Source organism: Phyllopteryx taeniolatus, chromosome 14 (genome assembly GCF_024500385.1).
Source record: "Phyllopteryx taeniolatus isolate TA_2022b chromosome 14, UOR_Ptae_1.2, whole genome shotgun sequence".
NCBI classification, from domain to species: Eukaryota; Metazoa; Chordata; class Actinopteri; order Syngnathiformes; family Syngnathidae; genus Phyllopteryx; species Phyllopteryx taeniolatus.
In genome coordinates this window covers 5,898,869-5,926,823 of record NC_084515.1, presented here as the reverse complement: position 1 = coordinate 5,926,823, position 27,955 = coordinate 5,898,869, and the positions used below count along the sequence as shown (strand labels likewise).

Here is a 27,955-nt window from a genome sequence, read left to right as displayed (position 1 = left end):
CTCAGCCTGTCTAATGAGAAAAAAAGTTGTTACCATTATCTTGTGGCAGCTATGGGAAGTTATTACAAACCTTAAATTACAGTGGTGCCTTGAGATACGAGTGACCTGATTTACCAGTTTTTTTAGATAAGATTTTTTGTTTTGACTTGCAAGCAAATATTTGAGATACGAGCTCACTCCCAGGTGCAGTTTACTGTCAAAATAAACATTAAACAAACCAAATGACACCTTGTGTATTGATACCAACCAAACAGCTTTGCTTTAAAGTCGCCTAGCCTAATGCTAATCTATACGAACACTCACAGGCATATATTCTCAAACCTCTGTGGAGAACGACTTGTATTACTGCAGTTTACTGATGAGCTGAGTCTGGCTCCATATACAGTATGTCTGTAAGTCTGCATTATACCCCCAGGTGGCCAAGGCGCACACACCAAAAGGAGAAGCACAATGTATGAATTGATGCAAAAATGTGGCAAAACCAGTTTAATTTCTTTACATTCTATTAAATGTGTCCATGACTATGTTTTTTATTGAGTACAATATCATGCTGCTATGGCTGATTGCTATTTTTCTGATTAAAGACAACTTACAAAATGTTTTTGGGGGAGCCTGGATCGGATTAATGACATGTCCATTCATTTAGAAGGGTAAAGATGATTTGTAAAGTGTTTTAAGTTACGAGCGTGGTCATGGAAAGAATTTTACTCGTATCTAAAGGCACCACTGTACTAGGAAATCTTTGCTATTCACAGCAGGACTTGGTCCCTATTCTGCGTGAATAGGGTTCACTGTACTTTAAAATAAAACTTCCTACTCAAAGCTGAGGAAATAAAAGTGCATGATCAATGGGCGGCTATGTGATCCCCAAATGTCCAGTGACTGAGTTCACTTGCATAGCCAGAAGTTCACACTCTCAACTCGGAGGTTGAAGAAGTTCACGGCTCGTGTCCCCTTCACTGTGTCTATCTCTTCAAGACGCCCTGTCCAGTAAGCTAGGAGGACGAATGTGCGAGACACCTCTCTTCTCCATCCTCTACCAGCGTTTGAAGCAGACAGCCTGGAGAATCCAGAAGGGTTCAGCCCGATTACACAGTCCGTCCGCGTTTAGAACCAAACGGATCTTCCCTTCCATTCTTGATCCGCAAAGGTCATCAGCGCTGATCCCAAGAAGACAGCTTTTCTCCCGCGCTTCGTCGTTCCTGGCTCGTGCGCTGGCAGCGGTGGCCTTCACTCCTCCACCGGCATGGCACGCCACTGCCTTGCTCTGCTCCAATTTCTTTTCGCACGCTCGCGATTGGTTGGTTTTCTCACAGTCCTCGCTCGCTCGCTCCTGCTCCTTTCGCACAGTGGTGTCGCGGTGGAAAGCGGGTATCCTTGGTCGTTCTGTTAGTCGTCACCCAGATTTTTTCATTCTGAGGAACTGAGCTCACACAGGCTGAGCTCCTTTCAGCAAGCTACAAGACGAAAACCAGAGAGAGGTGAATCAAACATCTGTTGTGGATTTTGCTGTTCTGCGCCGTGTTAGGCAACAGCTACTTGTGCAAAAAGTACTAAAATGTTGGTCATGTGCAATCAAAACTTTAGAGAAGGTCACATATTACGTTCAGCTGTAAAGGTTATAGTGCATTTTAGGTTCATCCTGAAATTTCATCCAAAAGCCCAACATCCCAAACTTTTTGTGAGTAGTGTAGCTACTTGAATGTACCGTTCAAGTTTGGGGTCACTAATAAATGTACGTATAGCTTAAAGAAAAGCACTGTTATTTTAATGACAATAATCAGAAATAAGTTTTAACATTTTTAAGTCTTTCACTTCCAGATGTTTCAAAGCCTTTTCCCCGCAATAGTTCCCCATACTGCCGGCCGATTTAGAGCATTTTGACTGATCTTTCAAGACTCACAAAGTATAGTGTTCTGTGACAATAAAGCCAACAGATCTACCAAAAGAAACGGTAGACTCTTATTTCACAAGAAACATTCTTCTAGCTTTTCTACCACTTTATTAATCAGCGGTAGAACATTGCTTGGTTTCACCATATGTTTCTAACCAAAAAGAGGCGAAAACAAGCTTTTTATGAAAACAAGCAGAACAGTGACTTTGACAGTAATATTTCTTGCTTTTGTGACACCTCAAACTGTCACAAAGGAAAACAAGACTGACAAAGGGCTTTTCATGGCAAAGTAATAATTCCTTTATAGATATGCAACTATGAAATGCAGCATAACCATCTCACCGCAAAGTCAGTGGCTTTTCTCCATGGTGTTCATCAGTCACCCCATGAACTGAGGCATCTTTTCTAACAGTCGCGACACACACTTTCCAATATCTACTGTGAATCTAATTCTGTTTATACCATACATATACATACTCCAGTATGTTCAAATGTGAGGTGGCTATACTTGTCCAACTTCCAATGTGTTGGTATTTCTCTCCCTCGTACTTGACGAGACTAGCCGAGATTCACCGCCTAATCTTTACCTTCTACTCAAAAGCTGTGCTTATTTTAAATCTAAAGCGATGCACCGTCCCCACCTACAGGGGATCTGTTAGTTATTACAGTAGTTTACAAGCCTGAACACAGACAAACTGGCTGAGACCCTTTGACACGCCTTTTTGTTGATAAACTTCTTGATGAATATATAAATCATACAGCAGTAAACAGTTGGATTCCAGTTGACAAATTCAAGCATCTACTTCAGTGAATGAGTTACTGTGGTAAACAAACAAACAGTAATGCTCTTTCAAATATAAGGACATTTCTTAGTGACCCCAAACTTTTAAACGGTATCAAATAGCTTTTGTAAAACTGTATGCTTCTTGTACGTTTTGCTTACAGTCTAGTACTGGGACAGTCCAGTCACACCTCCATGCTGGTAGGCTCGCTCCCCCTGGTAGGTGGAGTCCTGAGACAGAGCCACATCAATCTGGGACTTGAACTCATCTCCAAGGTAACTGTCCTATGAATGAACCATCAACAAAAAAGATCAGCGGACATGACTGTGAGACTCAGAACAACAAAATAACAGCTGAAACACACAACACTGATCCAACCTGGGAAAGCTCTGGCTGGGAGAGCCCAGGCTGACTCATCTGTGATGGCTGACTCATGTTGTTGTAGCCTTGGGTCAGAGGGCCCTGGGAGAACGTCTGGGAGACCAGGTCCTGGCTGGCCTGGCTGCCCCCGGGATGCCCTCCGCTCTGGTTCCCCATGTTGCTACGGTTTCTCGGGCGATTACCACGCGCGCCGCCCCCTCCTCCACTACCGCCTTTACCCTTCATGCCGCCTCCACGACCTGTTAAGTGGGCGGTCCATTATTTACAAATTCACATGTGTTTTTTCTGAGGAACCTATTCTCAGCTATTTGCTGAAAAAGGATGCAAATAGATTGTGCCAAAACCTTGGGTAGTAGGAAAGTAGGAATTGTAATTGTAAAGTAGTAATAAGGTCACAGTTTGTGGAAATTATGGACAGTCTTCTCCGCACGTTTTTACCCTCCTACATGCACACTTCCGGTGCATTTTTACAAAATCAAATCATCTGCAAGCCATTTGTTTTCGAGGCAAATGCAAGATAAGTTTGATATTAAGAGGTTTTGGGATCTTAGTTTGTGAAATACACTGTTACCCTGCTATCCATCAGAAATAGGGACAGAGCCCTGCAGCAAGAAGCGAACATTTGTAATTAACATCCCCTAAAAAATAGACTTTACACCGATCTTATCGGCCTGATCAGAATCGACCGATATTTAGCATTTTATGCTGATCGGCTTTAATGTCAAAAATTTGTCGTTGATCGGCTCTGCAAAAGACATTTACGCCACGTCCCATTTGTTTGTTTTTTGTCTTTGGAAATAGTGCTGTAAATATCTGACGGCCAATAAAGTTATTTATTAAAAAAAAAAAAAAAAATGTCGGCGGTGTGGGACAGACAACACGTCTGAGACAGACAACACGTAATGCCCGGATCAGACTACAAGACAAATTTGCTCTCACGATTGCACTATGTCAGACTACTGCAATAAAATCTTGTATTTCGATACCACCGCAAACCCGTTTTTTTTTTTACAATCATTGGACTTTATCTTGTCAACTCAAAAGCGACCGGATACACTCATTACACCAACAAACAAAAATGTCACAAAAGTGGATACATTAATTACTGTATGTACTTCCTGCCATCTACAACCCCAATTCCAATGAAGTTGGGACGTTGTGTTAAACATAAATAAAAACAGAATACAATGATTTGCAAATCATGTTCAACCTATATTTCATTGAATACACTACAAAGACAAGATATTTAATGTTCAAACTGAAACACTTTCTTGTTTTTAGCAAATAATCATTAACTTACATTTTATGGCTGCAACACGTTCCAAAAAAGCTGGGACAGGGTCACGTTTACCACTGTGTTAAATCACCATTTATTTTAACAACATTCAGTAAATGTTTGGGAACTGAGGACACTAATTGTTGAAGCTTTGTAGGTGGAATTCTTTTCCATTCTTGCTTGATGTACAGCTTCAGCTATTCAACAGTCCGGGGTCTCCAATGTCGTATTTTACGCTTCATAATGCGCCACACATTTTCAATGGGAGACAGGTCTGGACTGCAGGCAGGCCAGTCTAGTACCCGCACTCTTTTACTCCGAAGCCACGCTGTTGTAACATGTGCAGAATGTGGTTTGGCATTGTCTTGCTGAAATAAGCAGGGGCGTCCATGAAAAGACGGCAGCATATGTTTCTCCAAAACCTGTATGTACCTTTCAGCATTAATGGTGCCTTCACAGATGTGTAAGTTACCCATGCCATTGGCACTAACAGAGCCCCATACCATCACAGATGCTGCTGGCTTTTGAACTTTGCATCCATAACAGTCCGGATGGTTCTTTTGCTCTTTGGAAATGTGGACTCGTCGGCCCACATAACACTTTTCCACTTTGCGTCAGTCCATCTTAGATGAGCTCGGGCCCAGAGAAGCCGGCGGCGTTTCTGGGTGTGGTTGATAAATGGCTTTTGCTTTGCATAGTAGAGTTTCAAGTTGCACTTACGGATGTAGCGCCGAACTGTATTTACTGAAATTGGTTTTCTGAAGTGTTCCTTAGCTCATGTGGTGATATCCTTTACACATTGATGTCGGTTTTTGATGCAGTGCCGCCTGAGGGATCGAAGGTCACGGGTATTCAATGTTGGTTTTCGGGCTTGCCGCTTCCATGCAGTGATTTCTCCAGATTCTCTGAAACTTTTGCTGATATTATGGACCGCAGATGATGAAATCCCTAAATTCCTTGCAATTGTACGTTGAGGAACATTGTCCTTAAACTGTTCGACTATATTCCAACGCATTTGTTCACAAAGAGGTGAACCTCGCCCCATCTTTGCTTGTGAATGACTGAGCAATTCAGGGGAAGCTCCTTTGATACCCAATCATGGCACCCACCTTGTTCCCAATTAGCCTGTTCACCTGTGGGATGTTCCAAACAGGTGTTTGATGAACATTCCTCAACTTTCTCAGTCTTTTTGCCACCTGTCCCAGCTTTTTTGGAACGTGTTGCAGCCATAAAATTCTAAGTTAATGATTATTTGCTAAAAATAATCAAGTTTATCAGTATGAACATTAAATATCTTGTCTTTGTAGTGTATTCAATTAAATATAGGTTGAACATGATTTGCAAATCATTGTATTCTGTTTTTATTTGTTTAACGTCCCAACTTCATTGGAATTGGGGTTGTAATAGAAGACCATTCATTTGTTCTGTCTGTCACTATGCCTCATTCGCATAAATAGATGAACAAGACACATTATTTATTGTAAATATAATTTTTTAGCAATTAAGTACACAAGTATATACAGTAAATGAACAGGTCATTTAAATATACACATTGCTCCATCTTGTGATCGGTTATCGTTTTTTTAAACTCGCTGATCAGCCCCACAAATCCTGATCGTGTAAAGCCTACTAAAAAACGTGCCTAGAGATGCCACAGAATGGCGGTAAAGCACTACTTTTTTTGCACCAAGATTACACAAGATGGTGACACAGCACTACTTTTGTCTAAATGAAGCCCCTCAACTCACTTCAACATACTGTAGTTCCTCAACACCAAGATGCTGCCAAGTCAGTTGTAGAATAGACAGGGTTTTGGCAAAAAGATTTGCGAATAGGTGAATCCGTGAGGCGGCACGGTGGCCGACTGGTTAGAGCGTCAGCCTCACAGTTCTGAGGACCCGGGTTCAATCCCGGGCCCCACCTGTGTGGAGTTTGCATGTTCTCCCCGTGCCTGCGTGGGTTTTCTCCGGGCACTCCGGTTTCCTCCCACATCCCAAAAACATGCATGAATTGGATACTCTAAATTGCCCGTAGGTGTGAATGTTAGTGTGACTGGTTGTTTGTTTGTATGTGCCCTGCGATTGGCTGGCAACCAGTTCAGGGTGTACCCCGCCTCCTGCCCGATGATAGCTGGGATAGGCTCCAGCACGCCCGCGACCCTAGTGAGGAGAAGCGGCTCAGAAAATGGATGGATGGATGAATCCGTGAGATTTTTCTAATGTATAATATGTACCTTGGCTCAATAAAACGTTGAGGAAATCCGTTAACATGTTAAAAAATGGTATGTGTGTACCCTGCTTTACACATCTGACAGGTTCTCAAATGTTACCTGATTTTGGGCCGTCGACGTGCCCCATGTAGCCAGGAGGAGGTATAGGGGGCATGACCAGGCTGAAGGGGATGGGGATGTTCAAAGAAGTCAAAGGGTTGGGGCCGGTACCAATCATTCCAATCTGGTCATGTGTCTGGAAGTACATGTTGGATGTGCGCCCTGCAGCGGAAATGTGTGTCTGATTGTATTAAAAAGATTTCATTTTTGCCTGATCATGAGAGAAAAATGTCTATTACCCTCCTTGTCAGGGTTTAAATTGACTTCTCACCATTGCTGCTGCGATCGTAAACTGATCCAGGGATGAGGGCTTCTCTGGCGTCATACATGGCTGTGCTCATGAATCGACCGCCCTATAAAACCACGAAACAGGACATTTTTATGAGCAAAGGTTTAACATTGGCCGTGGTCCTTAACACATTCATGACGTGAAAGAAAAAAAAAATACAGATTTGCTGAACTCACAGGGTTGATAGTGTTGACCAGCTTGCAAGGCTTGCTGAACTGCATGAGGCTCTCTCTCAGGTTGTTAAGGGGCCCTTCCACCAACACCTTCTGCTCCTTATAGTAGTTCAGCAGGTGGTTCCATAATGGCTGCTTGGACAGAGCTTTAGGGTTGCCCACAATGATCACGCCATACCTACGCGGAGACCAGTGGTGGGAAGTAACCAAGTACAAATACTTTGTTACTGTACTTAAGTAGAATTTTCAGGTATCTGTACTTACTGTAAGTGTTTTTCTGACGACTTTTTAATTTTACCCGCTGCATTTGATATCTGAACTTTTTGTTACTTACTTTGTCAAAATAGGCTGACTACTTCTATAAACATTTGCAGATGAGGACTTGTAAAAAAAAAAAAAAAAAGACCTGAATAGACAAAAACTGTGCAAAGTCAGCGTTGTCTGCATTACGTTGCATTTTCAAGTGTACCTAATGTTGTGTATTACTCGGCAGCTTACAGCATTGTCTGTCTCTTGCATTCTATTCAGTTATTGGCCACCAATAGTGCGCCCTTCCTTAAGTAAATTTTTCAGGTATCTGTGCTTGAGTATTTATTTTTCTGTCAACTTTTTTACTTTTAATCTCTCCATTTGAAAACAGTTATCTGTACTTTCTCCTTTTTTCAACCGTCATGGATGACATACATTTCAGACCCTGAACTTTTTTACTTAAGTACAGGTGTTGAATCAGTATGTCCAATTTTACCAGTGTCTTTTTTACACAAATAAGTAAGTTTACTTTAGCACAGTGTGTGAGTACTTTTACCACCTGTGCTGGACACACGACACGCGTATAGCGTCACCTGGTATAGGGCAAAGTGCTGGAAAGATGCTAAGCACTCACTCAACAGTAATAGCTTTTTGAGATTTTTACCTGGCTCTCGTGAGAGCCACATTGAGACGACGAGGATCGTTTAGGAAGCCGATGCCCTGATGCTCATTGGCCCTCACGCAGGACAATATGATGAAGTCTTTCTCTCTGCCTTGGAATGCATCTACACTGGCAATCTCAACCTCCTGTGAGAAGAAATAAAGACAATATTAGAGGTCGTCTAATCTATAAGAATGTGTCCTCTGTCATTAACAATGTAAAGACACTCGCCCACCTACCTGGTAAAGCTTGGTATGAAGGGAGCCACTGAACTGCATGTACTGGACCAGATAGGATCTCTGCCCCTCATAGGGGGTGATGACGCCAATCTGATCTGGTTTAGCTCCAGCCTTTAGCAACCTTGTCGTTATTTTCTCCACATTAGCTGCCTCAGTTCTGTGCGAAAAAGATGTGATTACATGGTAGAAAACCATTGCCACAAATCTATAAGTGCATCTCAATAAATTTGTATATTGTGGAAAACTCAATTGTACTTCAGTGCTTCAAAAAGTTAAACACACATTATATAAATTTGCCACACAAAGTGTAATATTTCATGATTATATATATTTTTCTATAGTTTTGATTGATATTAAGAGAATCTTCAACTTAATCAAGATCCTCAACAGTGCACACCTGTTGAGGTATGATGTTCCAGAGCTTGCGATTTCCTCCTGGCCTTGAGTGACATAAAAGAACATGGGCTTGTCAGGCTGCGGCCACTGGAAGTCAAAGCCGTTCTTCACACGGTCACCTGCACACAGACAAAGTACAATGATATCATGGGGGGGCTGGAAACCGAGCTTGGAGGCACACTTCTGTCACCTAGTGGACCTGAGTTGCTATTCCCCTCTTTATCAAAACTGAACATTTCAACAAAAAGTTAAGAGTCTGACCTGCAGTGACTCCATTTTGCAGCGAGCCTTCATAGAAGATGTTGGAGGGGAAGGCACTGAGGGCCGGGTGCATGCGGTACTGAACCTGCAGACGGATCGGACGGATCCCCAGAACCACCAGACGCTCAAAGAGAGACTGGGACAAGCCTGCTTTAGCTGCCTTCTTGCACATCACCACTGGGCCCAGCTGGCAGTGGTCTCCCACCAGAATCAACTATGAAGAAAGCAAGGACATTTCAAATTAATTACATGTCAGCTTTTATTCATGATCAAACTGAATGGGGAAAAAAACCCTTATTGTCCCTGTCAAGCAAAAGTGTTGTTACAAACCTTGCCAAATTTGATGAATGAAAAAAAATTGCCAAGTATATGAAATGAGGATTCAAAATCATGAAAAATCAAGCTGAAACACTGGTTTGCTCAACTGCCAATCAAATACCCATATAACAGTGGGGCGGAAAAGTATTTAGTAAGCCAAGTGCAAGTTATTCCACTTAAAAAGATGAGAGAGGCCTGTAATTTTCATCATGGGTATACCTCAGCTATGAGGCAAAATGAGAATTAAAAATAAATCCAGAAAAATCACATCTGATTTTTAAAGAATTTATTTGAAAATTATAGTGGAAAATAAGTATTTGGTCACCTAAATTCAAGCAAGATTTCTGGCTCTCACAGACCTGTAACCTCTTCTTTAAGAGGCTCCTCTGTCCTCCACTCATTACCTATATTAATGGCACCTGTTTGAACTCATTAGCAGTATAAAAGACCACAACCTCAAACAGTCACACTCCAAACTCCACTAGGGCCAAGACCAAAGAGCTGTCAAAGGACACCAGAAACAAAATTGTAGACCTGCACCAGCCTGGGAAGTCGGCTTCTGCAAAAGGAAAGCAGCTTGGGTGAAGAAATCAACTGTGGGAGCAATTATTAGAAAATGGAAGACATACAAGACCACTGATAAAATCCCTCAATCTGTGGCTCCACGCAAGATCTCACCCTGTGGGGTCAACATGATCACAAGAACTGTGAGCAAAAATACCAGAACCACATGGGGGGCCTAGTGAATGACCTACAGAGAGCTGGGATCAAAGTAACAAAGGCTACCATCAGTAACACACTACGCCGCCAGGGACTCAAAACCTGCAGTGCCAGACCTGTCCTCCTGCTTAAACCAGTACATGTCCAGGCCCGTCTGAAGTTTGCTAGAGACCATTTGGATGATCCAGAAGAAGATTGGGAGAATGTCATATGGTCACATGAAACTTTTTGGTAAAAACTCAACAACACTGAGTTGCATCCAAAGAACACCATACCTACTGTGAAGCATGGGGGTGGAAACATCATGGTTTGGGGCTGTTTTTCTGCAAAGGGACCAGAACGACTGCTCTGTGTAAAGTAAAGTATGAATGGGGACATGCAACGTGAGATTTTGAGTGAAAACCTCCTTCTATCAGCAAGGGCATTGAAGATGAAACGTGGCGGGGTCTTTCAGCATGACAATGATCCCAAACACACCGTCGGGGCAACAAAGGAGTGGCTACGTGAGAAGCATTTCAAGGTCCTGGAGTGGCCTAACCAGTCTCCAGATCTCAACCCCATAGAAAATCTTTGGAGGGAGTTGAAAGTCTGTGTTGCCCAGCGACAGCCCCAAAACATCACTGCTCTAGAGGACATCTGCATGGAGGAACGGGCCCAAATACCAGCAACAGTGTGTGAAAACCTTGTGAAGATTTACAGAAAAGGTTTGACCTCTGTCATTGCCAACAAAGGGTATATAACAAAGTATGGAGATGAACTTTTGTTATTGACCAAATAGTTATTTTCCACCATAATTTGCTAATAAATTATTTAAAAAACAGACTGTGATTTTCTGGATTTTCTTTTTCTCTCATAGGTAAGGTATACATATGATGAAAATTACAGGCCTCTCTCATCTTTTTAAGTGGGAGAACTTGCACAATTGATGGCTGACTAAATACTTTTTTGCCCCACTGTATGATCTAAAAAATGGATGCTACTAGCAACTTTCCTTTACCTAGAGTTGAATCCAGATGTTTAATACACTATATAAAAGACTTATGCTCCCCCCACTGACTGACATGAAATTAGATGAAACCTTTCTTGTTTCTTGGTCAATTGAGATTACCAAAATTATTTCCATTTGCTAAACGGTAGAATAATAAGAGAAGGATTTTTTAAAAGCAATTTCTTGATGTGAAGAGATTGCGATGTCATTTCTTTGGACGCTTATGGTAGGTTTATTGACAACATTTGACTTAATTAGAAAGACACTGTGGATGTATTTGAACTAGGCACACCTGAAACACACTGCTTCTTTGTGTAACATGATAGAAAACTCAAAAGATATTAGCCAAGATATCAGGAAGAGAATTGGGGACTTGCACAAGTCTCGTTCGTACTTGGGTGAAATTTCCAGATGGTGCCACATTCTTCTGTTCAAACAATTACACGCATATTATAACTATAAACACCACGGGAATGTCCTGACATCTTAACACTCAGGAAGAAATGGGTTGTGTGTCCCAGAGATGAACGTGGTTTGGTCCAAAATGTACATATCAACCCAAGAACAAACGCAAAAGACCTTGTGAAGATGTTGGCTGAAGCTGTTAAGAGTATGTCATTATCCACAGTGAAACGAGTACCGTACCAACATGGACTAAAAGGACACTCTGCTAGGAAGAAGCCATTATGCCAAAATACATGCATACAGGGACAAAGACTTTAATTTTTGAAGACATCCTGTCGTCTGACTACAATGAACATCGTTACGTTTCGAGGAAAAAGAGGGAAGCTTGCAAGCCTGAGAACAACATCCCAACTTTGAAATACGGGGGTGGCAGCATCATGTTGTGGTGGTGCTTCTTACAGGAGGGACTGGTGCACTTCAAAAAATAGATGGGATCATGGGGAAAAGAACATGATGTGGAATTACTGAAGCAACATCTCAAGACATCAGCCAGGAAGTTAAACTTAAAAGTCAAATGGGTCTTCCAAATGGACATTGAACCAAAGGATACTGCCCACTGGTTACAAAGTGGCTTCAGGATAATAATGTCAATGTTTTGGAGTGGCCTGAACCAGTTTGAACTAGACCGAGCGGCGAACTCACCAATGACTGAACCTGAGCCGTGTGATGATAGTCCGTCGACAATTTCTTAACTAAAACCCACAACGAAAACTTGACCAAACGTGGACAGTTGCATGTGAACTGAATTGTTTCTACCATTACGGATTTTTGTCTGGTCTGCAGTTTGATTCTAGCGTTTGAACATTTTCTGGACAGAAGCGGGAACGGACAACCATTTTTCCCTAGGAGGTAAGCTAACTAAGATATTTCCAGTCCTTCACCTACTTCTATGCTAAGGTTTTATTTCAAAAAGTAATGTTTGATACTGTTTAATGTTAATCATGTCTGATATTCAGATAGACTTTCATCACTAAATGGCGGTATCTCAGACTGGCTTTTTTACTGCACGTCTGCCGTTGTAAAGCTTATTAGCTTATTACCCGTTTTGTAATGGGTTGAGTGTTATCCTTGTGTGGAGATATGATGTTAACATTGACCAACAAACAACCTCCCGTCCATCTAAGTTATGCAGGTGCAGGTAGGCGTCGTCATGCAGACGCATTCAAGGGGCGGTGTACGGCAGACGTGCGCATATTATATGACAGTGATGTAAATAAGGCAGCAGGAGATTTCAATCCCAATATTAAGTTTAACATTTAACATTTTCCCTCAGGCGGAGAGAGGTCGTGGAGTGCCAGCCTATGGTATCTGAGGTCCAGGAGAGATGGCCTGCGCTGTTTTCCTTTGAGGAGGTAAGGCTACCCTAATTTATCCTGGAATTCTGTTATTCAAATTAGGCACGAGTTATTATACTAGGGCGGCACGGTGGACGACTGGTTAGCGCATCTGCCTCAGAGTTCTGAGGACCGGGGTTCAAATCCCAGCCCCGCCCGTGTGGAGTTTGCACGTTTTCCCCATGCCTGCGTGGGTTTTCTCCGGGCACTCAGGTTTCCTCCCACATCCCAAAAACATGCGTGGTAGGTTGATTGAAGACTATAAATTGCCCGTAGGTGTGAATGGTTGTTTGTTTCTATGTGCCCTGTGACTGGCTGGCGACCAGCTCAGGGTGTACCCCACCTCTCGCCGGACAATAGCTGGGATAGGCTCCAGCACGCCTGCGACCCTAGTGAGGATAAGGGGTAGAGAAAATGGATGGATTATTATACTAGATTAACTATAATTAAAGAAGTACGCTACACTGGAACGTGATAATATGCATTTGCATATTGATACTGGTTTTTGAGAGTATTTCCATTCCTGTTTAAAAGACGTATTCACGAGAGGTTTTTGAAGTAGGTTTTGCAATTGATAACATGGTCAGGCATTGAACATGGTGCAGACTGCACAAGACAAGTGCCCAGGAATTTTCTGTGCTGAATAAATGGCAATATTCTGTTGATTGTCTTGTTTAGATATCTGAAGAATTTCATCGGATCACGAGGAAAGACCGTCTGGGGACTTTCAATGCATCCCTTGACAAATTTGTGCCTGGTCTGCTGAAACTGTATAGGTCTAAGAAGGGAACTCTTGGTGAGAAGATGGAAGACCTTCTGGATAAACTTGATGAACAGGTGAGTAAAGTGCTTTTTTGCCTGACATTTTTAGAGGAGTATGAATATACTTTTCTCATAAGAGAAACAGAAAATGATGTTGGCTCCAGCAATAACACATTAATGGACGTGTCAGTAAAAATGAATGTCAGGAGTCATTGCTTTATGTTCTTTTTGGCGGTATTTTATTTAACAGAATTTTTATTTGTAGAAGCAAAGTAAAATTGTTAGCATGGTTGAAGTGTTTTTTTTAATTAATTTTTTTTGTTTTTTTTTGTTTTATATGTTGCTGGGTCTGACCTGTGATTTATCTTCATTACTGTAAAAGCGTTCTGATTTTACATTGTGTATAAAGTACACTACGTTACCATACTAATTGAAATGCTTGTTTTCCACTGAATACTCCTTAGACATCCAACATTGTGTCCCGCCCAAAGACAGCAGCACTGAGAGGCCTGCCCATTTTCCTCTGAGAAGATGCAACAAAGGTTTCCTGAAGTGCTTTGTACGTACAGAAAAAGTAATGCAAGTAAGACTAATTCCCATGAGGTGTTTTAAAGGATGAGTTAATCCAAAATGGAAATATACACCGCCTCAGTGCTGTCCACATAAGAGTAATTTTATGGTGAGGATTGCAGTTCTCAATAACTCTCGCTCCCTTTTTTTCTGCTGAGAAGCAGCTGGGCATTGTTGGTTGGTGTTCAGTAGCAGAAAATACTTTTGTACAAAACTCATCACAAGTTTTGTGGGTGAAAAAAAGAAAAAGATGCGTTTTCTTTTTAAACCTCCATGAGTCAATTGACCAGCATGGTACGGAAGTTTAAGTTCAAATCAGTAGAACTGTATTTCGTCTTTAGTTTTTCTTAGCTCTCAATAATGAATCTGTACTTCTCTTCAGGACACTGACATTTTGGAAATGGTGCTGAACGGTGCATCTGTTGCCATCCACACCATCCTACAAGATGTCAATGCCGGTACATCTGTGCGAGACCAGGCAGTTGTGTTTGAAGGGGACGTCGTGCTACATAACATTCCAGACCTCTCTACGGCCTTGGCATACCTCTTTGGCCTTCTGTATGCCCCCAACATTGATTATCCAAAGCAGATGAGGTATACCTTTGAAGCAATTCAGGCCATCTTTTTTTAGCTCGGTGGCTCTGGATGCTCACAGCGCATAAGGTCTCTGAAAACAAAGCTATTGCTGTGACTGTTAATGGGAAAGTCAGACATGACTTTAACTTGTGTTCTTTAGCTTGTTCAAGTGCATTGTAGTTGAGTCATGTAAAAAAATCTGTGGTTAAAACCACTTTGCTTCTGATATAATCATTTGCCAGTTTCCCAGAGTTGCATATTTAGTTTGAACTATTAAAATTAATTCTTGTTCAAGAAAAACGAATATATGTATGCAAAAAAAAATTATTTCACCTGTTTTAACCGGCATAAGGACGAGTAGGTGATCTAAAATTAAATTTGTATTAGATGAAATGTTCCCCTCCTGTTGTCCTTCAGTTAAGGAACGAAGAAGGAAGTACAGGGAGGAGGAAGGAAGGATGGAAAGGAGGGAGGGAAGAAGGGAAGAGGAAAGCAGGGGAGGAAAGAAGGAAGGAGAGGAAGAAAAAAGAGGGAGGGGGAAAGCGGAAGGAAGGATGGAAGGAGCGGAAGAATGAAGACTGGAAAGAAAGAAGGGAGGGAGGAGGGAACAGTCAAAACAGAATGGGTCATTATGACCTGGTTGGACAATGTGAAGGTTAAGTGGATAAATCATTATTAGAAATGTCAATTTTAGTCAGAGGAATCTATGTTGTTGACAATATATGGTGAGATTCTGTCATGCATTATTTTAAAAGCTTTGTCGAAGTGTTTCCCACTTCACATGAAGCGCAGAACTGGTGTTTTAACAGTTAGTTCCCTGTTTATTGATGGTGAAATTTCGAAGAACCTTTAACTGTTCTTGTTCATTATAATTATGCCCATGTAAAACTTCAGTGTCTGGGTACACAGCCAATCATTTGTGGCACTATTTTATGTACAAGTGGTCAAGTTCAACTCAGGGTCTGTGCATGAGTTACTATATGTAGCTGGACACTTTTTTTCCCACATACTTTGTTTTTTTTGTATTTGTTCTGGACTTCAATGTTAACATCTGTGCTGTAGCGGTCAAAGCACCCAAAAGAAAAAGAAACCCTCAACATTTTTTACAATTGACCCGATAACCCTTGACGTTCTGAAATGTACTTGAGGCACTGTTAAGCAAAATAAACAGGATTTCAGATAACATTCAGTTGTGTTTTTTTTTTTTTTTTTTTTTCAAAATCTAATTACAGCAACATACATTTTCCTTTATTCATATACTAGGTACATTTTTAACTAAATGGAGTAAGAATTGTATGATTATTCAACAAGAATATCTGTGTTTGGTGAAGGCAAAAATACATGGCATTGAAACCAGAATTTCTTCGTTAGCCTTATAGGATTATCCTAATTAGGTCAAGAAAAAAATCCAACTTGGCAGAACTTGTGTCCTTGTAAACCTTAGTTAAGTCAACAACAGTAGGCAAAAAAATCTCTTGCATCAAGTTACCATGATAGTTTACGTTTTGTCAAGGGTTTTTTATTTATTTATTTTTTTAACAGTGTATAGGGCTCCGTAGATAGCAGATGTGTTTGTGTGTATAGCTTCACTAGACAACAGATAGACAAAGTTGCTGTGATAGAAACTATGTAACTTTTGGCTAATGTTAACGTGTTAACAATATTTGTGTATATATTCTCAGTTATCCAGGTCATGGTAATCCGGAAAGGTTGAATCGGGGAAACTGGACTTGTTCTTATTAGTTGAGGATTTTAACCTTTAATCCAAAAGGCTTCCTCAGTTCTAATTTTTTTCAGTTTGGAGTCTCCCTATTTATGCTTCAGTGGGTGTGTCCCATGGGGGTAGTAAACAATAGCGTTGTTGTTACCCAGTATACCAATCAGTGTAGTGAGTAAACAACCAATTGGTATGCAGGACGGTCGTTTCACCAACCACACACAGCAGCACAACATCACGTACAACCAGAACAGAAATAGGACTCGTACCTGCTTGGCTCCAAGCACCACAGGCACCATGCACTCCGGCTCAGTGGCCTGTGTGCTCTCGTCAATCAGGATTGATCTGAACTGCATCTTGGCTAGGCGAGGGTCGCCTGCCCCGACGCACGTGCAGCAGATTACGTCAGCGTTCTGCAGGGGTTAAAATTTATGGCAACTTCATGATTGTGTTTAAACAACTGTCAGGGATGAAATAAAACACTTCATTTTATTACCATCAACAGTTCCCTCTCAGCGGTGCGTCGCAAAGCTCTGTAACGTTTCTCATCAGAGGAGGACAACTCTCCAGTCTCATCTTTTAGCTGTTGTAGTTTCTGAAGTTCTGGCATACTGTGGACATAAAACACAAAGCGTGAGACCAATGTTCTTTGACCTATAGATACAATACAGCTCTGAGCTGTCTAGAGATACCAAACTACCGGTAGAGTTTTAATTCACATCACTGCTCATGTTACCTGTCCATGTTACGGGTCTGGTTGTGCAGAGCCAGGAAGGACACAGGTGAGTCAATGGCTTCCCTGCTCTTGGCACACAGCCTAACCACTTTAAGTCCGGTCTGATGGATCTTTTCTGTCAGCTGGTCCACAGCAATGTTACTGGGCGCACACACCAACACTGGTCTGGAGGAACACAAATCATTAAACTGACTTGAGAAGGCACTTCAAGAATGGAGACTTTAATCAAGAGACTGAAAACAGACAGGGGCATGGGGCGAACATTCAAGCGCCACACATAGAGGCGCAAATATCAGGTCTTAAGGTAAAAGCTGGAGACAAACCATCTGGCTGTGATGCAGCAGTGCCAATTAACCATTCATCTACCACGCCGCTCAAATTCATACATAATAGAAGAGAAACGTTCTACATGTGAACTGGAAAAAGCAAAGTCATACCCGTTTCCCTGTCGGGCCAGGTGGTACACAATTGTGGCAGAAGTCACTGTCTTTCCAGTACCAGGAGGACCTTGAATCAGGCTGAGCGGCCGCTGCAGCACTGTCTTTACTGCATACACCTACGTGGGACAAAACACATTCATATCATATACCTGGTGGATGGCTGGATGATGGTGATCTCCAAACTGTGTCATTCTGGCAAAGTATTCTACTACTGTGATTATCATCACATACAATAATTACAATGTCAATAAAAATATAGTACATTGATATCTTAGGCTGGAGTTACACTGCAGGTCTAAGTGCCCACGAATTTGTTACGTGTCCCCACTCGAAAAATCAAAACACTCATATCTCAAATTAACTTTACCCATCCATCCATCCATTTTCTATCGCTTATCTGAGGTCGCCCCATTGAAAAAAATTTGAAATGCAATTAATCCCTTTCAGCCCCACATTGTGCTCCTTCTGGCGTTCACGCCTTGACTATCAGGGGCAGTATAATACAGACATACAAAAAGAAGAAGAGTTTCACAACCAACTCAGTAAATTGCAGGAATAATAGTCGTTTTTCACCTGTGACTATTGTTATATTTTATATCTACATGTGTTCAAACATCAGTTGCTTTAACGGTTATAACTACTGCAACATTGATGCTAGTTCTGTTAATCCAATGTGTGTTAACATTAGGCTAGCAGACTTCCGTATAAGGCAAGGTTAGGTGGTTGTTTTAAAGACTAAACTTTGTTTAGTTTGACAGTACATTTCAACTCGGAGTGGCAATAAACAGCATGAAGAAGTTCTTTTTTTTAAAGAACAGTTCACTATCTGCCTTACTGCTCTTTCTTGTTCAGTGAGTTGAGATCGCTACACCATCAAATGCTCGTTTCTCAAATTTTGCTCGCAAATCAAAGCAAAAATATTTGGCCAATCGACGGCTAGTGACTCTTAAACCGGGTCACTCAAAAGTAGAGGTACCACTGTGTCAGATGTTTTTAACAGTTCATTCATATGTACATTTCAAGTGATACATATCCCATACTGTATGGCTGTGTTTACACTAATGAAATACATGAAACCTCAAGCATGCACAGATGTCAAAATTACGCTTATATAACTCAAAAAAACAAGACAAACCCAAAGTAAACATTTATGAATAAATAATACAAATACTACAGTAAAAGCTACATAGCATTAAATTGGCCTAGGCTAACTCTCCACCCACCTGGATTTAAATGAGGGTAACCTCTACATTACTTCACTGGCCACCATCAGCAATTATTTAGTTTTGAAGAGCAACTCACTTTTAACGTAGCATATTTAGACCATATCTATTTTTTTAGTGTAGTATCTATTTTTTTAGTGTAGTATATATATCTATTTTTTTAGTGTAGTATATAGAGTTACATCTGGTGTTTTTTTAACATGTTCATTTGTGTGTACAATAAACCCCTGCTATATCACTCACAGTCCCCCTATATTACAGATTTTTTGTGTGTTATCAGAGTAACTGTTTTTTTATACTATTTATACAATATTTTCATTATCCATAGCTCTTGCTCTCTCTCTCAATACGGTATATTCTACTTTGTGTTAGTATCGTTTTAAAAGTGTGTTTAAAAATGAAGTGCCGTAAACACTGAAAACATGCCTTAGGTGTATTTAAATAGAGTATTTCTCTATCATGGATTCTCAATCATCGCAGGGGGGGGGGGGGGTCATGAACCTAAGTGGAGGGGGGATTACTGCACATTACATCCATCACAATTTGTGTATTTCAATGTCAGCAAGCTTGCATTGAGAGGATTTGCCTATATGTCTGTTGAGACTGCACTCGCATTGGCAGATATCTAATACATATTGGTTTCTTCTCCACATTCAGAATAGGCTTAATTCTGATCTGAAGGTATCGGATTTTATAGTTTTTTTATAGTTATGATGCCATGATGCATGATTGTGGTACTTCAGAGCAAAGCAATTGAAATTATGTCACTTGAACCACGCAGTGACAATCCAGCTTTACTTGGGAGTGATTTAGGTCAGGCAGTCCTTGAGCAGTGAAGCGTTTGGGCAGTTGACACTTGATGACCACATCCTCCACCTCGTGGCCCAGCAGTTTGTGGTAGATGTAACCAGACACTGACGTCTCATCCACAGCAAATGTTTTCAGGGAACTCTGCATCCTGCAGTGACAAAAACCAGAATAACTTAGCCCAAAATGAAAGCTCGAAAACGATATCCTTCCCTAACAATTGCTAAACACCCCAGTCTCTATGTGCCTGTGAACTAACAAATGCTCAACACAGAATCATTACAAGCGGCAAGAAAATACATATACTTAGTAGAGAAATAAAGGACACTGTGCCGTACCTGTCAAAGGATGTGGACTTCCACACAAAGTCCACCTGAAAGTTGTGTGGAATCTCCACAGGAGCTCCAGCACTGCTCCTCAGCTCGATGGCGATCTCATCACCGTAGTCTAGCACAGTTAGTCATGGAAGAGTCAACATATGAAAAATTCTTTGTATAGATATTTACAATTTAGGCAGCAGTCAATGTCACAGGAGTACCAATATCCCCCATTTATTGATATAGAAGCAATGACATAGAAGTACAATTTTATTTCTAAACCCAAAAGAGACTGTCTTTAGACATTTGTTAAAGTATGCTGACAGAAAGCTTGTACCAGTGTTTCCCCCATGTTGCAACACAGGTGCTATAAAGTTTATGAGCCTTTAAAACATTCATAAGTGTGAATGGGAGTGCGAATGGTTGTTTGTTTCTGTGTGTCCTGCGATTGGCTGGTGACCAGTTCAGGGTGTACCCCGCCTCTCGGCCGAAGATAGCTGGGATAGGCTCCAGCACGCCCGCGACCCTAGTGAGGATAAGTGGTACAGAAAACGGATGGATAAGGATACTGTCAGGGACTTTGATGACATGTCCAATGCCTTTCCATAGAGGTGCCAGATCCCCTTTGTACCTCAGGCAGAGCTCATCTCCTTGCATCAGTCGCATATCTGGCAGAAAGCAGGGAAACAAAAAATGCTTTTAATTGTATTAATAATTACAGCTATTGTTTTTTAAAACTATTGTTTTTGTGTTTAGTCCAACCATAAAAATAATCACATACTAGTATATAAAAACGATACATTTAAATGTGTGATGCTGAACTGGAAGACAAACTATTAAATACATACCTGAGTCAGTCTTAGGCAGAGTAAAATAGGCAATTCTCTTTTTATTGAGGCCAAGGTCCCATCTGACTGTGATATTGTCTTGAGTCTGTGAAGTAGTATTTGTTTCATTTACTTAAAAGACCTACAGATATTCTTATAAAAACTACACATACTTGATTTCTCAGTAAAGATGTCAACAAGATGGTGGTGGGGGTTATTTGCGTGTAGCAATGTGTCCATGCACCACATACACGCCGTGTTATAATGTAGCATGTGCTGCCTCCACAAGTGAAAATGCATTTGTCACTTGCTTTGTATTTTCCGCAATTAGCAGCCGCTCTAGTCATAAAGCCTAGGCTCTCTCTCAGGGTAACGAAAGCCAAAGTCACCTTTGACCAAGCAGTATATGGGGGCGTGTTAATCGTCGCTAACTTGGATGAGACAAGACCGGCCCCTCAAAACAGGCTAATTTCAGCAAGGGTGTATGTACTAGGTGTCCTGTGGTATTTTTGATGAAAGCATGCCACAAACACCTTGGAACTGTTTTCAATTGTGAAAAAATGCATAATGTTTCTTCTTTGAGATCAAGTTATTTAGTGTGTTACCCTGATACCTGAGACTCTTTTAGCTTCTTATCATAATCAGCCTCCGACTTGACAAGAGGACCAAAGATGTTCTGGTATTGGTAGGCATCCTCATAGCGCAGCAAAACATGTTGGGGCTCCTCATCCACCCCGGGCTTCTCCAGGTCTTCCAAGGATGCGCTGGGATTTTCCTGTCAAGATAAACATAGTGTGAGAGAGCGTTGACATGATGAGCAGCAAAAAAGACTAGAGAATGGATATAGTCAGCACGCAGGCCAGTCTTGCTCACAGTACCTTCCACAGCTCCTCCAATTTGTTGATCTGCTGGGCTGTGATCTGTCGGGCCCTAAGCTGCTCCTGCTCTGAGGGGATTTTGACCAGCCAGGAGAGGAAGCAGCGGTCCTGAATGAGAGGCTGCCATTGGGAGCTGTCCCAGTTGATGTCCTTGAGGCTGCTTTGACTGGCACATGGCTGTCTGCGTTGCAAACAAAACTAACGGTTGTCATGAGATATACAGGTGCATCTAAATACATTTGAATAATGTAGATTTCTGTTTAGTCAACCCCCACTATTCACACGACAGAGACCAATAGCGAAAAACAACCCACAGCCCCCCTAATGTTTTTTCATAATTGCCTATATTCTCAAACTTTCTCCACCAAGTACCACCCACCTAAGAAATACTTAGCTCGTAACTCCCAGTTGAAGTTTACTGTAGAATGTATTATATAACAAAGAGAATTACACGTATTTAACCAAACCACACGGAAAGCTTAATGCTAACAAACGACGCAAAACATCAGACTAACGAAAGTAGCATCAATGCTGCGGCGTTACAACCCTTTAAACAACGAATATTTGAACACTTAACGGTGCTGCCGACTGACAGTATAACAAAACTCACAGGCAAATATACTTTATCCTCTGCGAAAAATGACTATTGCTGCAGTTTACTGAGCAGTTGAGCCGTAGACATGTAATGTACTGCCACTTGGTGCGCAACAACAGAAGAAACCCCACAATGTATTAAAGCATTTAATTATTTACAATCTATGTAATTATGCTCTTACTGTATGATTTTATAAAGTATAATACTGTGTGTGTGCTACCTGTATTTTTAAAAAACATGTTTAAATTTGTTTTGTTGGTATTTTCTGGGGGGCTAGAATGGATTCATGTCCTTCCTTTTCATTTCAATGGGGAAAGATGATTTGCAAAACAAGTATTTTGAGTTACGAGCATGGTCACAGAACAAAACTCACAGGTCAAGACACCACTGTAGTTCAATTCAAAAAGTGTAACTCATATATTACTTTTGCCTAATTAATTAAACACATACTATTCAGAAAGTACAGCGGAATACTTTTCAGAAAGCCAATTTCTATTCTACATATTTTTTTTTTAATTCTTCAGATGGTGTATTTAGAGATTTCTTTCACAGTGAACTTCAATATTAAAAATTATGGCAAATCATGAAATATTTTACTCAGTGTATAGTGAATTTAAAAAAATAAATAAAAATATTTTATAAATACAGTAATCCCTCGCTAATGGCACGGTGAAAACTGGTTAGAGCGTCTGCCTCACAGTTCTGAGGACCGGGGTTCAATCCCCGGCCCCGCCTGTGTGGAGTTTGCATGTGGGCAGGAGGCGGGGTACACCCTGAACTGGTTGCCAGCCAATCGCAGGGCACATATAAACAAACAACCATGCGTACTCACATTCACACCTACGGGGAATTTAGAGTCTCCAATTCATGCATGTTTTTGGGATGTGGGAGGAAACCGGAGTGCCCGGAGAAAACCCACGCAGGCACGGGGAGAACATGCAAACTCCACACAGGCGGGGCCGGGGATTGAATTATTGATCAGTTACCCGCCAGGAGGCCTCACCTGCACAGTAACACCACTACTGAGTCCGCCTTTGCAGGGATGAAGCCAAGCAGAAAGACATTGCGACAACCGCAGTTGTAGCACTCCAACACTGTTTCTCCCAGAGGACCGTCTTTATGCAGGGTCACCTCCTTGGACTTTGCCCTCACCAGATGGTTCACAATGTGACTAAAAGTTAAAAGGACAATGAATTCACAATCTGGTGTCAAAATGTGACTAAATGTTAAACGGACAATGAATATACAAAGTGGAGGACATTAAGACAGCGGACATATTGTGGTAGCAGCCATATGTCCTGTACTGCTTTTATGACTTTCACAGGTCAAAATAACTTGCCTGCCCGAGGTGTTTCCACGGCCATTACAGAACCACTTCTTGCTGGTGTTGCAGTAGACCACGCAGGCTGGATCGTGAATTCCACAGTAACTAAAACAAGAGTCATTGAAACTGAATTATATTGTTTAAATTGCCCCAAATACATGATTTAATTCTGCAAGCCTGTATTTTGAAAATGCTTAATACAATACAGACATGCACTTTACAAGTTATATTCACAATAAAGAGATTTCAATGAATGCTCAAGTATTCAAGTTGGAAATTTGATGCACAAATTCAATGAAAATTTAATAACGAAGTGCTTTAATCACAGACGACAGATTCTGGGTTGAAATCTCTCACCGTTTTTTTCCAGGTACTCCAGCTTCCTTAACCTATTTTACCGACTAATCGCATAAAAATTTATTTAGCATTATTAATATTAAACACAATAACAGTCATGTAAGGTGAAGGTATTATTTTTGACTATCCTTACATTCTAGTGTAGTATCAGTCATTGACTGAGTGTGTATGGCTTTAAAAGCAGAGCCTGTCCTGGTGAGTGACGTGGGCATCAGCGAATGAGAGTGTGGAATTGTGACTCGTGGCATGAGTTGCACCCATTGGCAACTAGTGTATGAATGCGCTTATTACATGTTTGTTTTCTTTTTTGTTTGGTATTGAAAACGTTAGATGGATATTGTGGTGTTTTGGATATTGTCTTTTTAACCTGCAAGCATGCACAGGGAGATCCTTGGAATAGTATGTATCCTCCTCATCCTCCTCAAAGTTCAACTCTGCCAGCAAGTGACTTGCATTCAGCACAGGGTCGTCTCCATTTTGTAACACACCTCCAGGACTGTTGACCTATGGACACATAATCATGACTTTGATGATATGAAGCATCTTGGACCCATTCGTGATACATGTTAATCATCTGAATCAGTCAATCAATTCATTGATGACTTATGATTACTATCTGGAAAGGTAACAATACAATTTCATATGTAGTTATGTTTTAAAGCAGTGTTTCTCACACTGGAGTCTGTGGACCCGAGGGTTTTAAAAAGAATTGTATACACATGAATATGCTGCCTTTTTGTTTAACACATTACAACCTTTTTCTCTAAGAAACACTAATTTGATTTCTTAACATTATGACATTTTTTCCTAAAATAAGGCAACTTTTTAATTCCTAGGGTATATATCATCCTAGGGCATACACATGGTAGTTATGCTTAAACTGTTGTTAGGATTTTTATGGGGGGAACATTTTTGAGAGGCCCTGACATAATAATTATAAAGGTTCATATTTGGTGTTGTTATTAAGTGTTGACATGCTATCTAGTTCAAACGTTTGAGAACCACTGTTGAATCTTAAGTAGTTTTCCTCAAAATTGTGGTACGAGTACCGCTCGCTGTATGTAGGCTCTCTAGTACAGGGGTTACCTACTTGGGGCCTGGGTTAACCAGGTAGACCCATGGACCAAATGAGTAGCCCACTGGCTCACCAGCAATAGGACGTTGAAATTTTGGTGGAATATTGTAGAAGTAAGAATTAAAAAAATGTAAACACGAAGAGAATTAACAGAAATAAAGTGTTGCATATTGATATTTATCAGTTTGCTAATTATTGTGAAAAATCAATAACCTCATCAGTATCTACACATAAATGATTATTATTCCATCCATACATTTTCTGTACCGCTTATCCTCAGTAGGGTCAGACATGCTGGAGCCTGTCCCAGCTATCTTCGGGCTAGAGGCAGGGTAAACCCTGAACTGTTTGCCAGCCAATCGCAGGGCACATATAAACAAACAGCCATTCGCGCTCACATTCACACCTACTGGCAATTTATAGAGTCTTCAATCAACCTACCACGCATGTTTTGGGAATGTGGGAGGAAACCAGAGTACCCAGAGAAAACCCACCCAGGTACGGGGAGAACATGCAAACTCCACAAAGGCTGGGGCAGGATTTGAACCCCGGTCCTCAGAACTGTGAGGCAGATGTGCTAACCAGTCCCCTGCCGTGCCGCCATGATTATTATTAACTATCAATAGTCCACCGTGCTGCCATGATTATTATTAACTATCAATAATAGTAATATATTATCAAAGGTAATTTGAGCAAATGTGTTATTTCAGAAGTGCATATCAAACTGGTAGCACTTCGCATTAATCAGTACCTGAGAAGTAGCTCTCAGTTTCAAAAAAGGTTGGTGACCCCTGCTTTAGTGGTATGCAAAAGAATCACAGAATAGAATTAAATAATAAATCAAATGTCCATTTAAAACGTGAAATACAATAAAACATATTAGAATGAAGCTTGTGCCTATGCATACAACCTGTATAATTTTTATTTTAATCTAATCTTAATCAGTACTTTTTGTTTGTTTACTTTTCATGCACAGTAAGGTTTTTGTTGTTGTCTTTCTTTCAAGTAAAGTTCAGTTGTTTTGAACTTTCAGATACAGTACATTTGCATTAAGTCTTTAATAACTGTTTGGTTATAAACATTTAAGTGCGATGTTAATTTAACTGTTATGGGTTAATACATTTAAATTTAATATTTTTTCAGTTATTTTTTTTTTTTTTTTTTACACGCAGTGTTAATGTTCAAACTGCATAGGTAGTGTTTCAGTGGTTTATAATAAAAACAGGTAGCGCACCTGAATCGTTTTTAATGAAAACATATTACGTTAGTGAACTTAAATGTGGTGGTGTTATTTGGAGAGTATTTTTCGAGGTGGTACTTGGTGTGAAACGTGTGAGAAGCGCTGTAATTTGAAGTGTTGACATGCTAGCCAGTTAGCCAAGCTAATATCATGGCGACAGGCGCGTGACGTCATAAACGGACGTTGCCAGTTGATGTTGTTGTTAGCTTCCATTAGCTAGTTAGCGTTTTTTTCTTTTGGTTGTTGTTTTGAACAACACGGTAAACGACAGACAAATGTGACGGCTGACCTGGTTGTCTAGCTGACTCTGGGTCTGTCCTTGAGTCTGGCTTGGCAGGGTAAAATCGGTGAAGTCGTACTCGGAGCCCTGGGTGTCTGCTCCGACTAGATCGGCTTCCTCAGCGTCCAGAAACGTGAGCGTCTGGGAGCTCGGCCCGTACGCCTCCACGCTCATGATTCCCCTTGTCCTTATAATCACTATATTTTAACGGTTTCCCCCACGCAGCCGCTGTCCGAAAATAAATGAGGAGCAGAGAGAGGGAAAAACAGACTAAAATGTGGCGGTGAGCTTGAGATAGAGGGGAAGGGGGGGGTCTGATAGAGGCTGCGTTCTATTTGGCTGCTTCAGCCTCCTTGCTCACGACCTCTTGAGACCCACAGCAAGCTATGGAGGGAAGGGAAGGAGATAAGAGGATACCAGCAAAGAGAATTAGGACTGCCTTTGTCATTACGGTCATTAAAAATTCACACAAGTTCAGGCCTTTGAAGTCACATGTGCCCTCCGTACAGTGACGAAAATACAACTAAAGAATACCATTTCTGTAGAATTAGTGTGAGACTCGAAGTTGGAATGTTTTGAATCGGTCAAGAAATGTGGAAGGAGAAGTATACGCTCCCAACAACAAGTGGGAAAATGTGTTATGGTCTGATGAAATAAAGATGGAACTTTTTAGCCATCAAAATGTCTGTATGGCACAACACAACACTTGATTACAAAAAGAACATCATAGCAACACCTAGCTGAAACTGAGGTCTCAGACAAGGTGGAATTATCAACTGTTCAAAATAGCAGTTGGTGTTAGCCCAAAACCGTTTGGCTTCTGATAGAAAGCAAAACAATTCATCCATCCAATTTTTATACCGCTGATCCTATTCAGGGAGTCAAGAAGCTGGAACCTCTCCCAGTTGACTTCAGGCAAAAGGTGTACTACACCCTGGATTGGTCGCCGGTCAGTCACAGAGCACACAGAGACAACCATTCACACCGTCACTGAATGGGGAACTGAACCCACACTCCCTGAATTGAAGTCAGGCGTATGTACCAGTGACTCAGAAAGACCGTCCATAAAAAAAAAAGCCATGAAAAGCCTACTCAAAAAGCTGCCCTTCATTTTGGGTTCCTCTCAAGCACTTTCAAATGGTGGCAGGCGCTTGCTGACTTCAATTTAACATAAGTTTGAATGTGATTGGTTAATTCTGAGGCGGCACGGTGAACGACTGGTTAGAGCGTCAGCCTCACAGTTCTGAGGACCCGGGTTCAATCCCCGGCCCCGCCTGTGTGGAGTTTGCATGTTCTCCCCGTGCCTGCGTGGGTTTTTGCCGGGCACTCCGGTTTCCTCCCGACTCTAAATTGTCCGTAGGTGTGAATGTGAGTGCGGATGGTTGTTTGTTTCTATGTGCCCTGCGATTGGCTGGCAACCAGTTCAGGGTGTACCCCGCCTCCTGCCCGATGACAGCTGGGATAGGCTCCAGCACG

General features: G+C 41.2%; 1 protein-coding gene across 1 annotated transcript; it reads right to left on the bottom strand.

Annotated features, from left to right (window-relative positions):
* Window positions 1–6: 6 nt before the first annotated feature.
* Window positions 7–26,873, bottom strand: LOC133488654 (regulator of nonsense transcripts 1-like). Its single transcript, XM_061796775.1, has 24 exons — window positions 26,489–26,873; window positions 24,252–24,388; window positions 23,543–23,632; window positions 23,207–23,374; window positions 21,609–21,789; window positions 21,344–21,505; window positions 20,752–20,836; window positions 20,473–20,571; window positions 19,925–20,033; window positions 19,578–19,737; window positions 17,554–17,672; window positions 17,117–17,281; window positions 16,877–16,991; window positions 16,650–16,793; window positions 8,931–9,144; window positions 8,671–8,788; window positions 8,274–8,430; window positions 8,038–8,180; window positions 7,128–7,302; window positions 6,934–7,015; window positions 6,663–6,824; window positions 3,055–3,296; window positions 2,838–2,960; window positions 7–1,457 (listed from the first exon to the last, which is right to left on the bottom strand). Exons 1-23 carry the CDS (start codon window positions 26,651–26,653, stop codon window positions 2,841–2,843), a joined length of 3,312 nt encoding a protein of 1,103 aa, XP_061652759.1. The 5' UTR covers window positions 26,654–26,873; the 3' UTR covers window positions 7–1,457; window positions 2,838–2,840.
* Window positions 26,874–27,955: the final 1,082 nt, after the last annotated feature.

Bases quoted from the DNA above. Each gene is read 5' to 3' on its own strand.
- LOC133488654 (XM_061796775.1), bottom strand. From the start codon at position 26,653: ATGAGCGTGGAGGCGTACGGGCCGAGCTCCCAGACGCTCACGTTTCTG. The intron at 8,431-8,670 runs GTGTGCACTGTT...TTTTTCGCACAG, and splicing joins GGAACATCATACCTCAACAG to AACTGAGGCAGCTAATGTGG. The intron at 8,181-8,273 runs GTAGGTGGGCGA...TTCTTCTCACAG, and splicing joins TTCATACCAAGCTTTACCAG to GAGGTTGAGATTGCCAGTGT.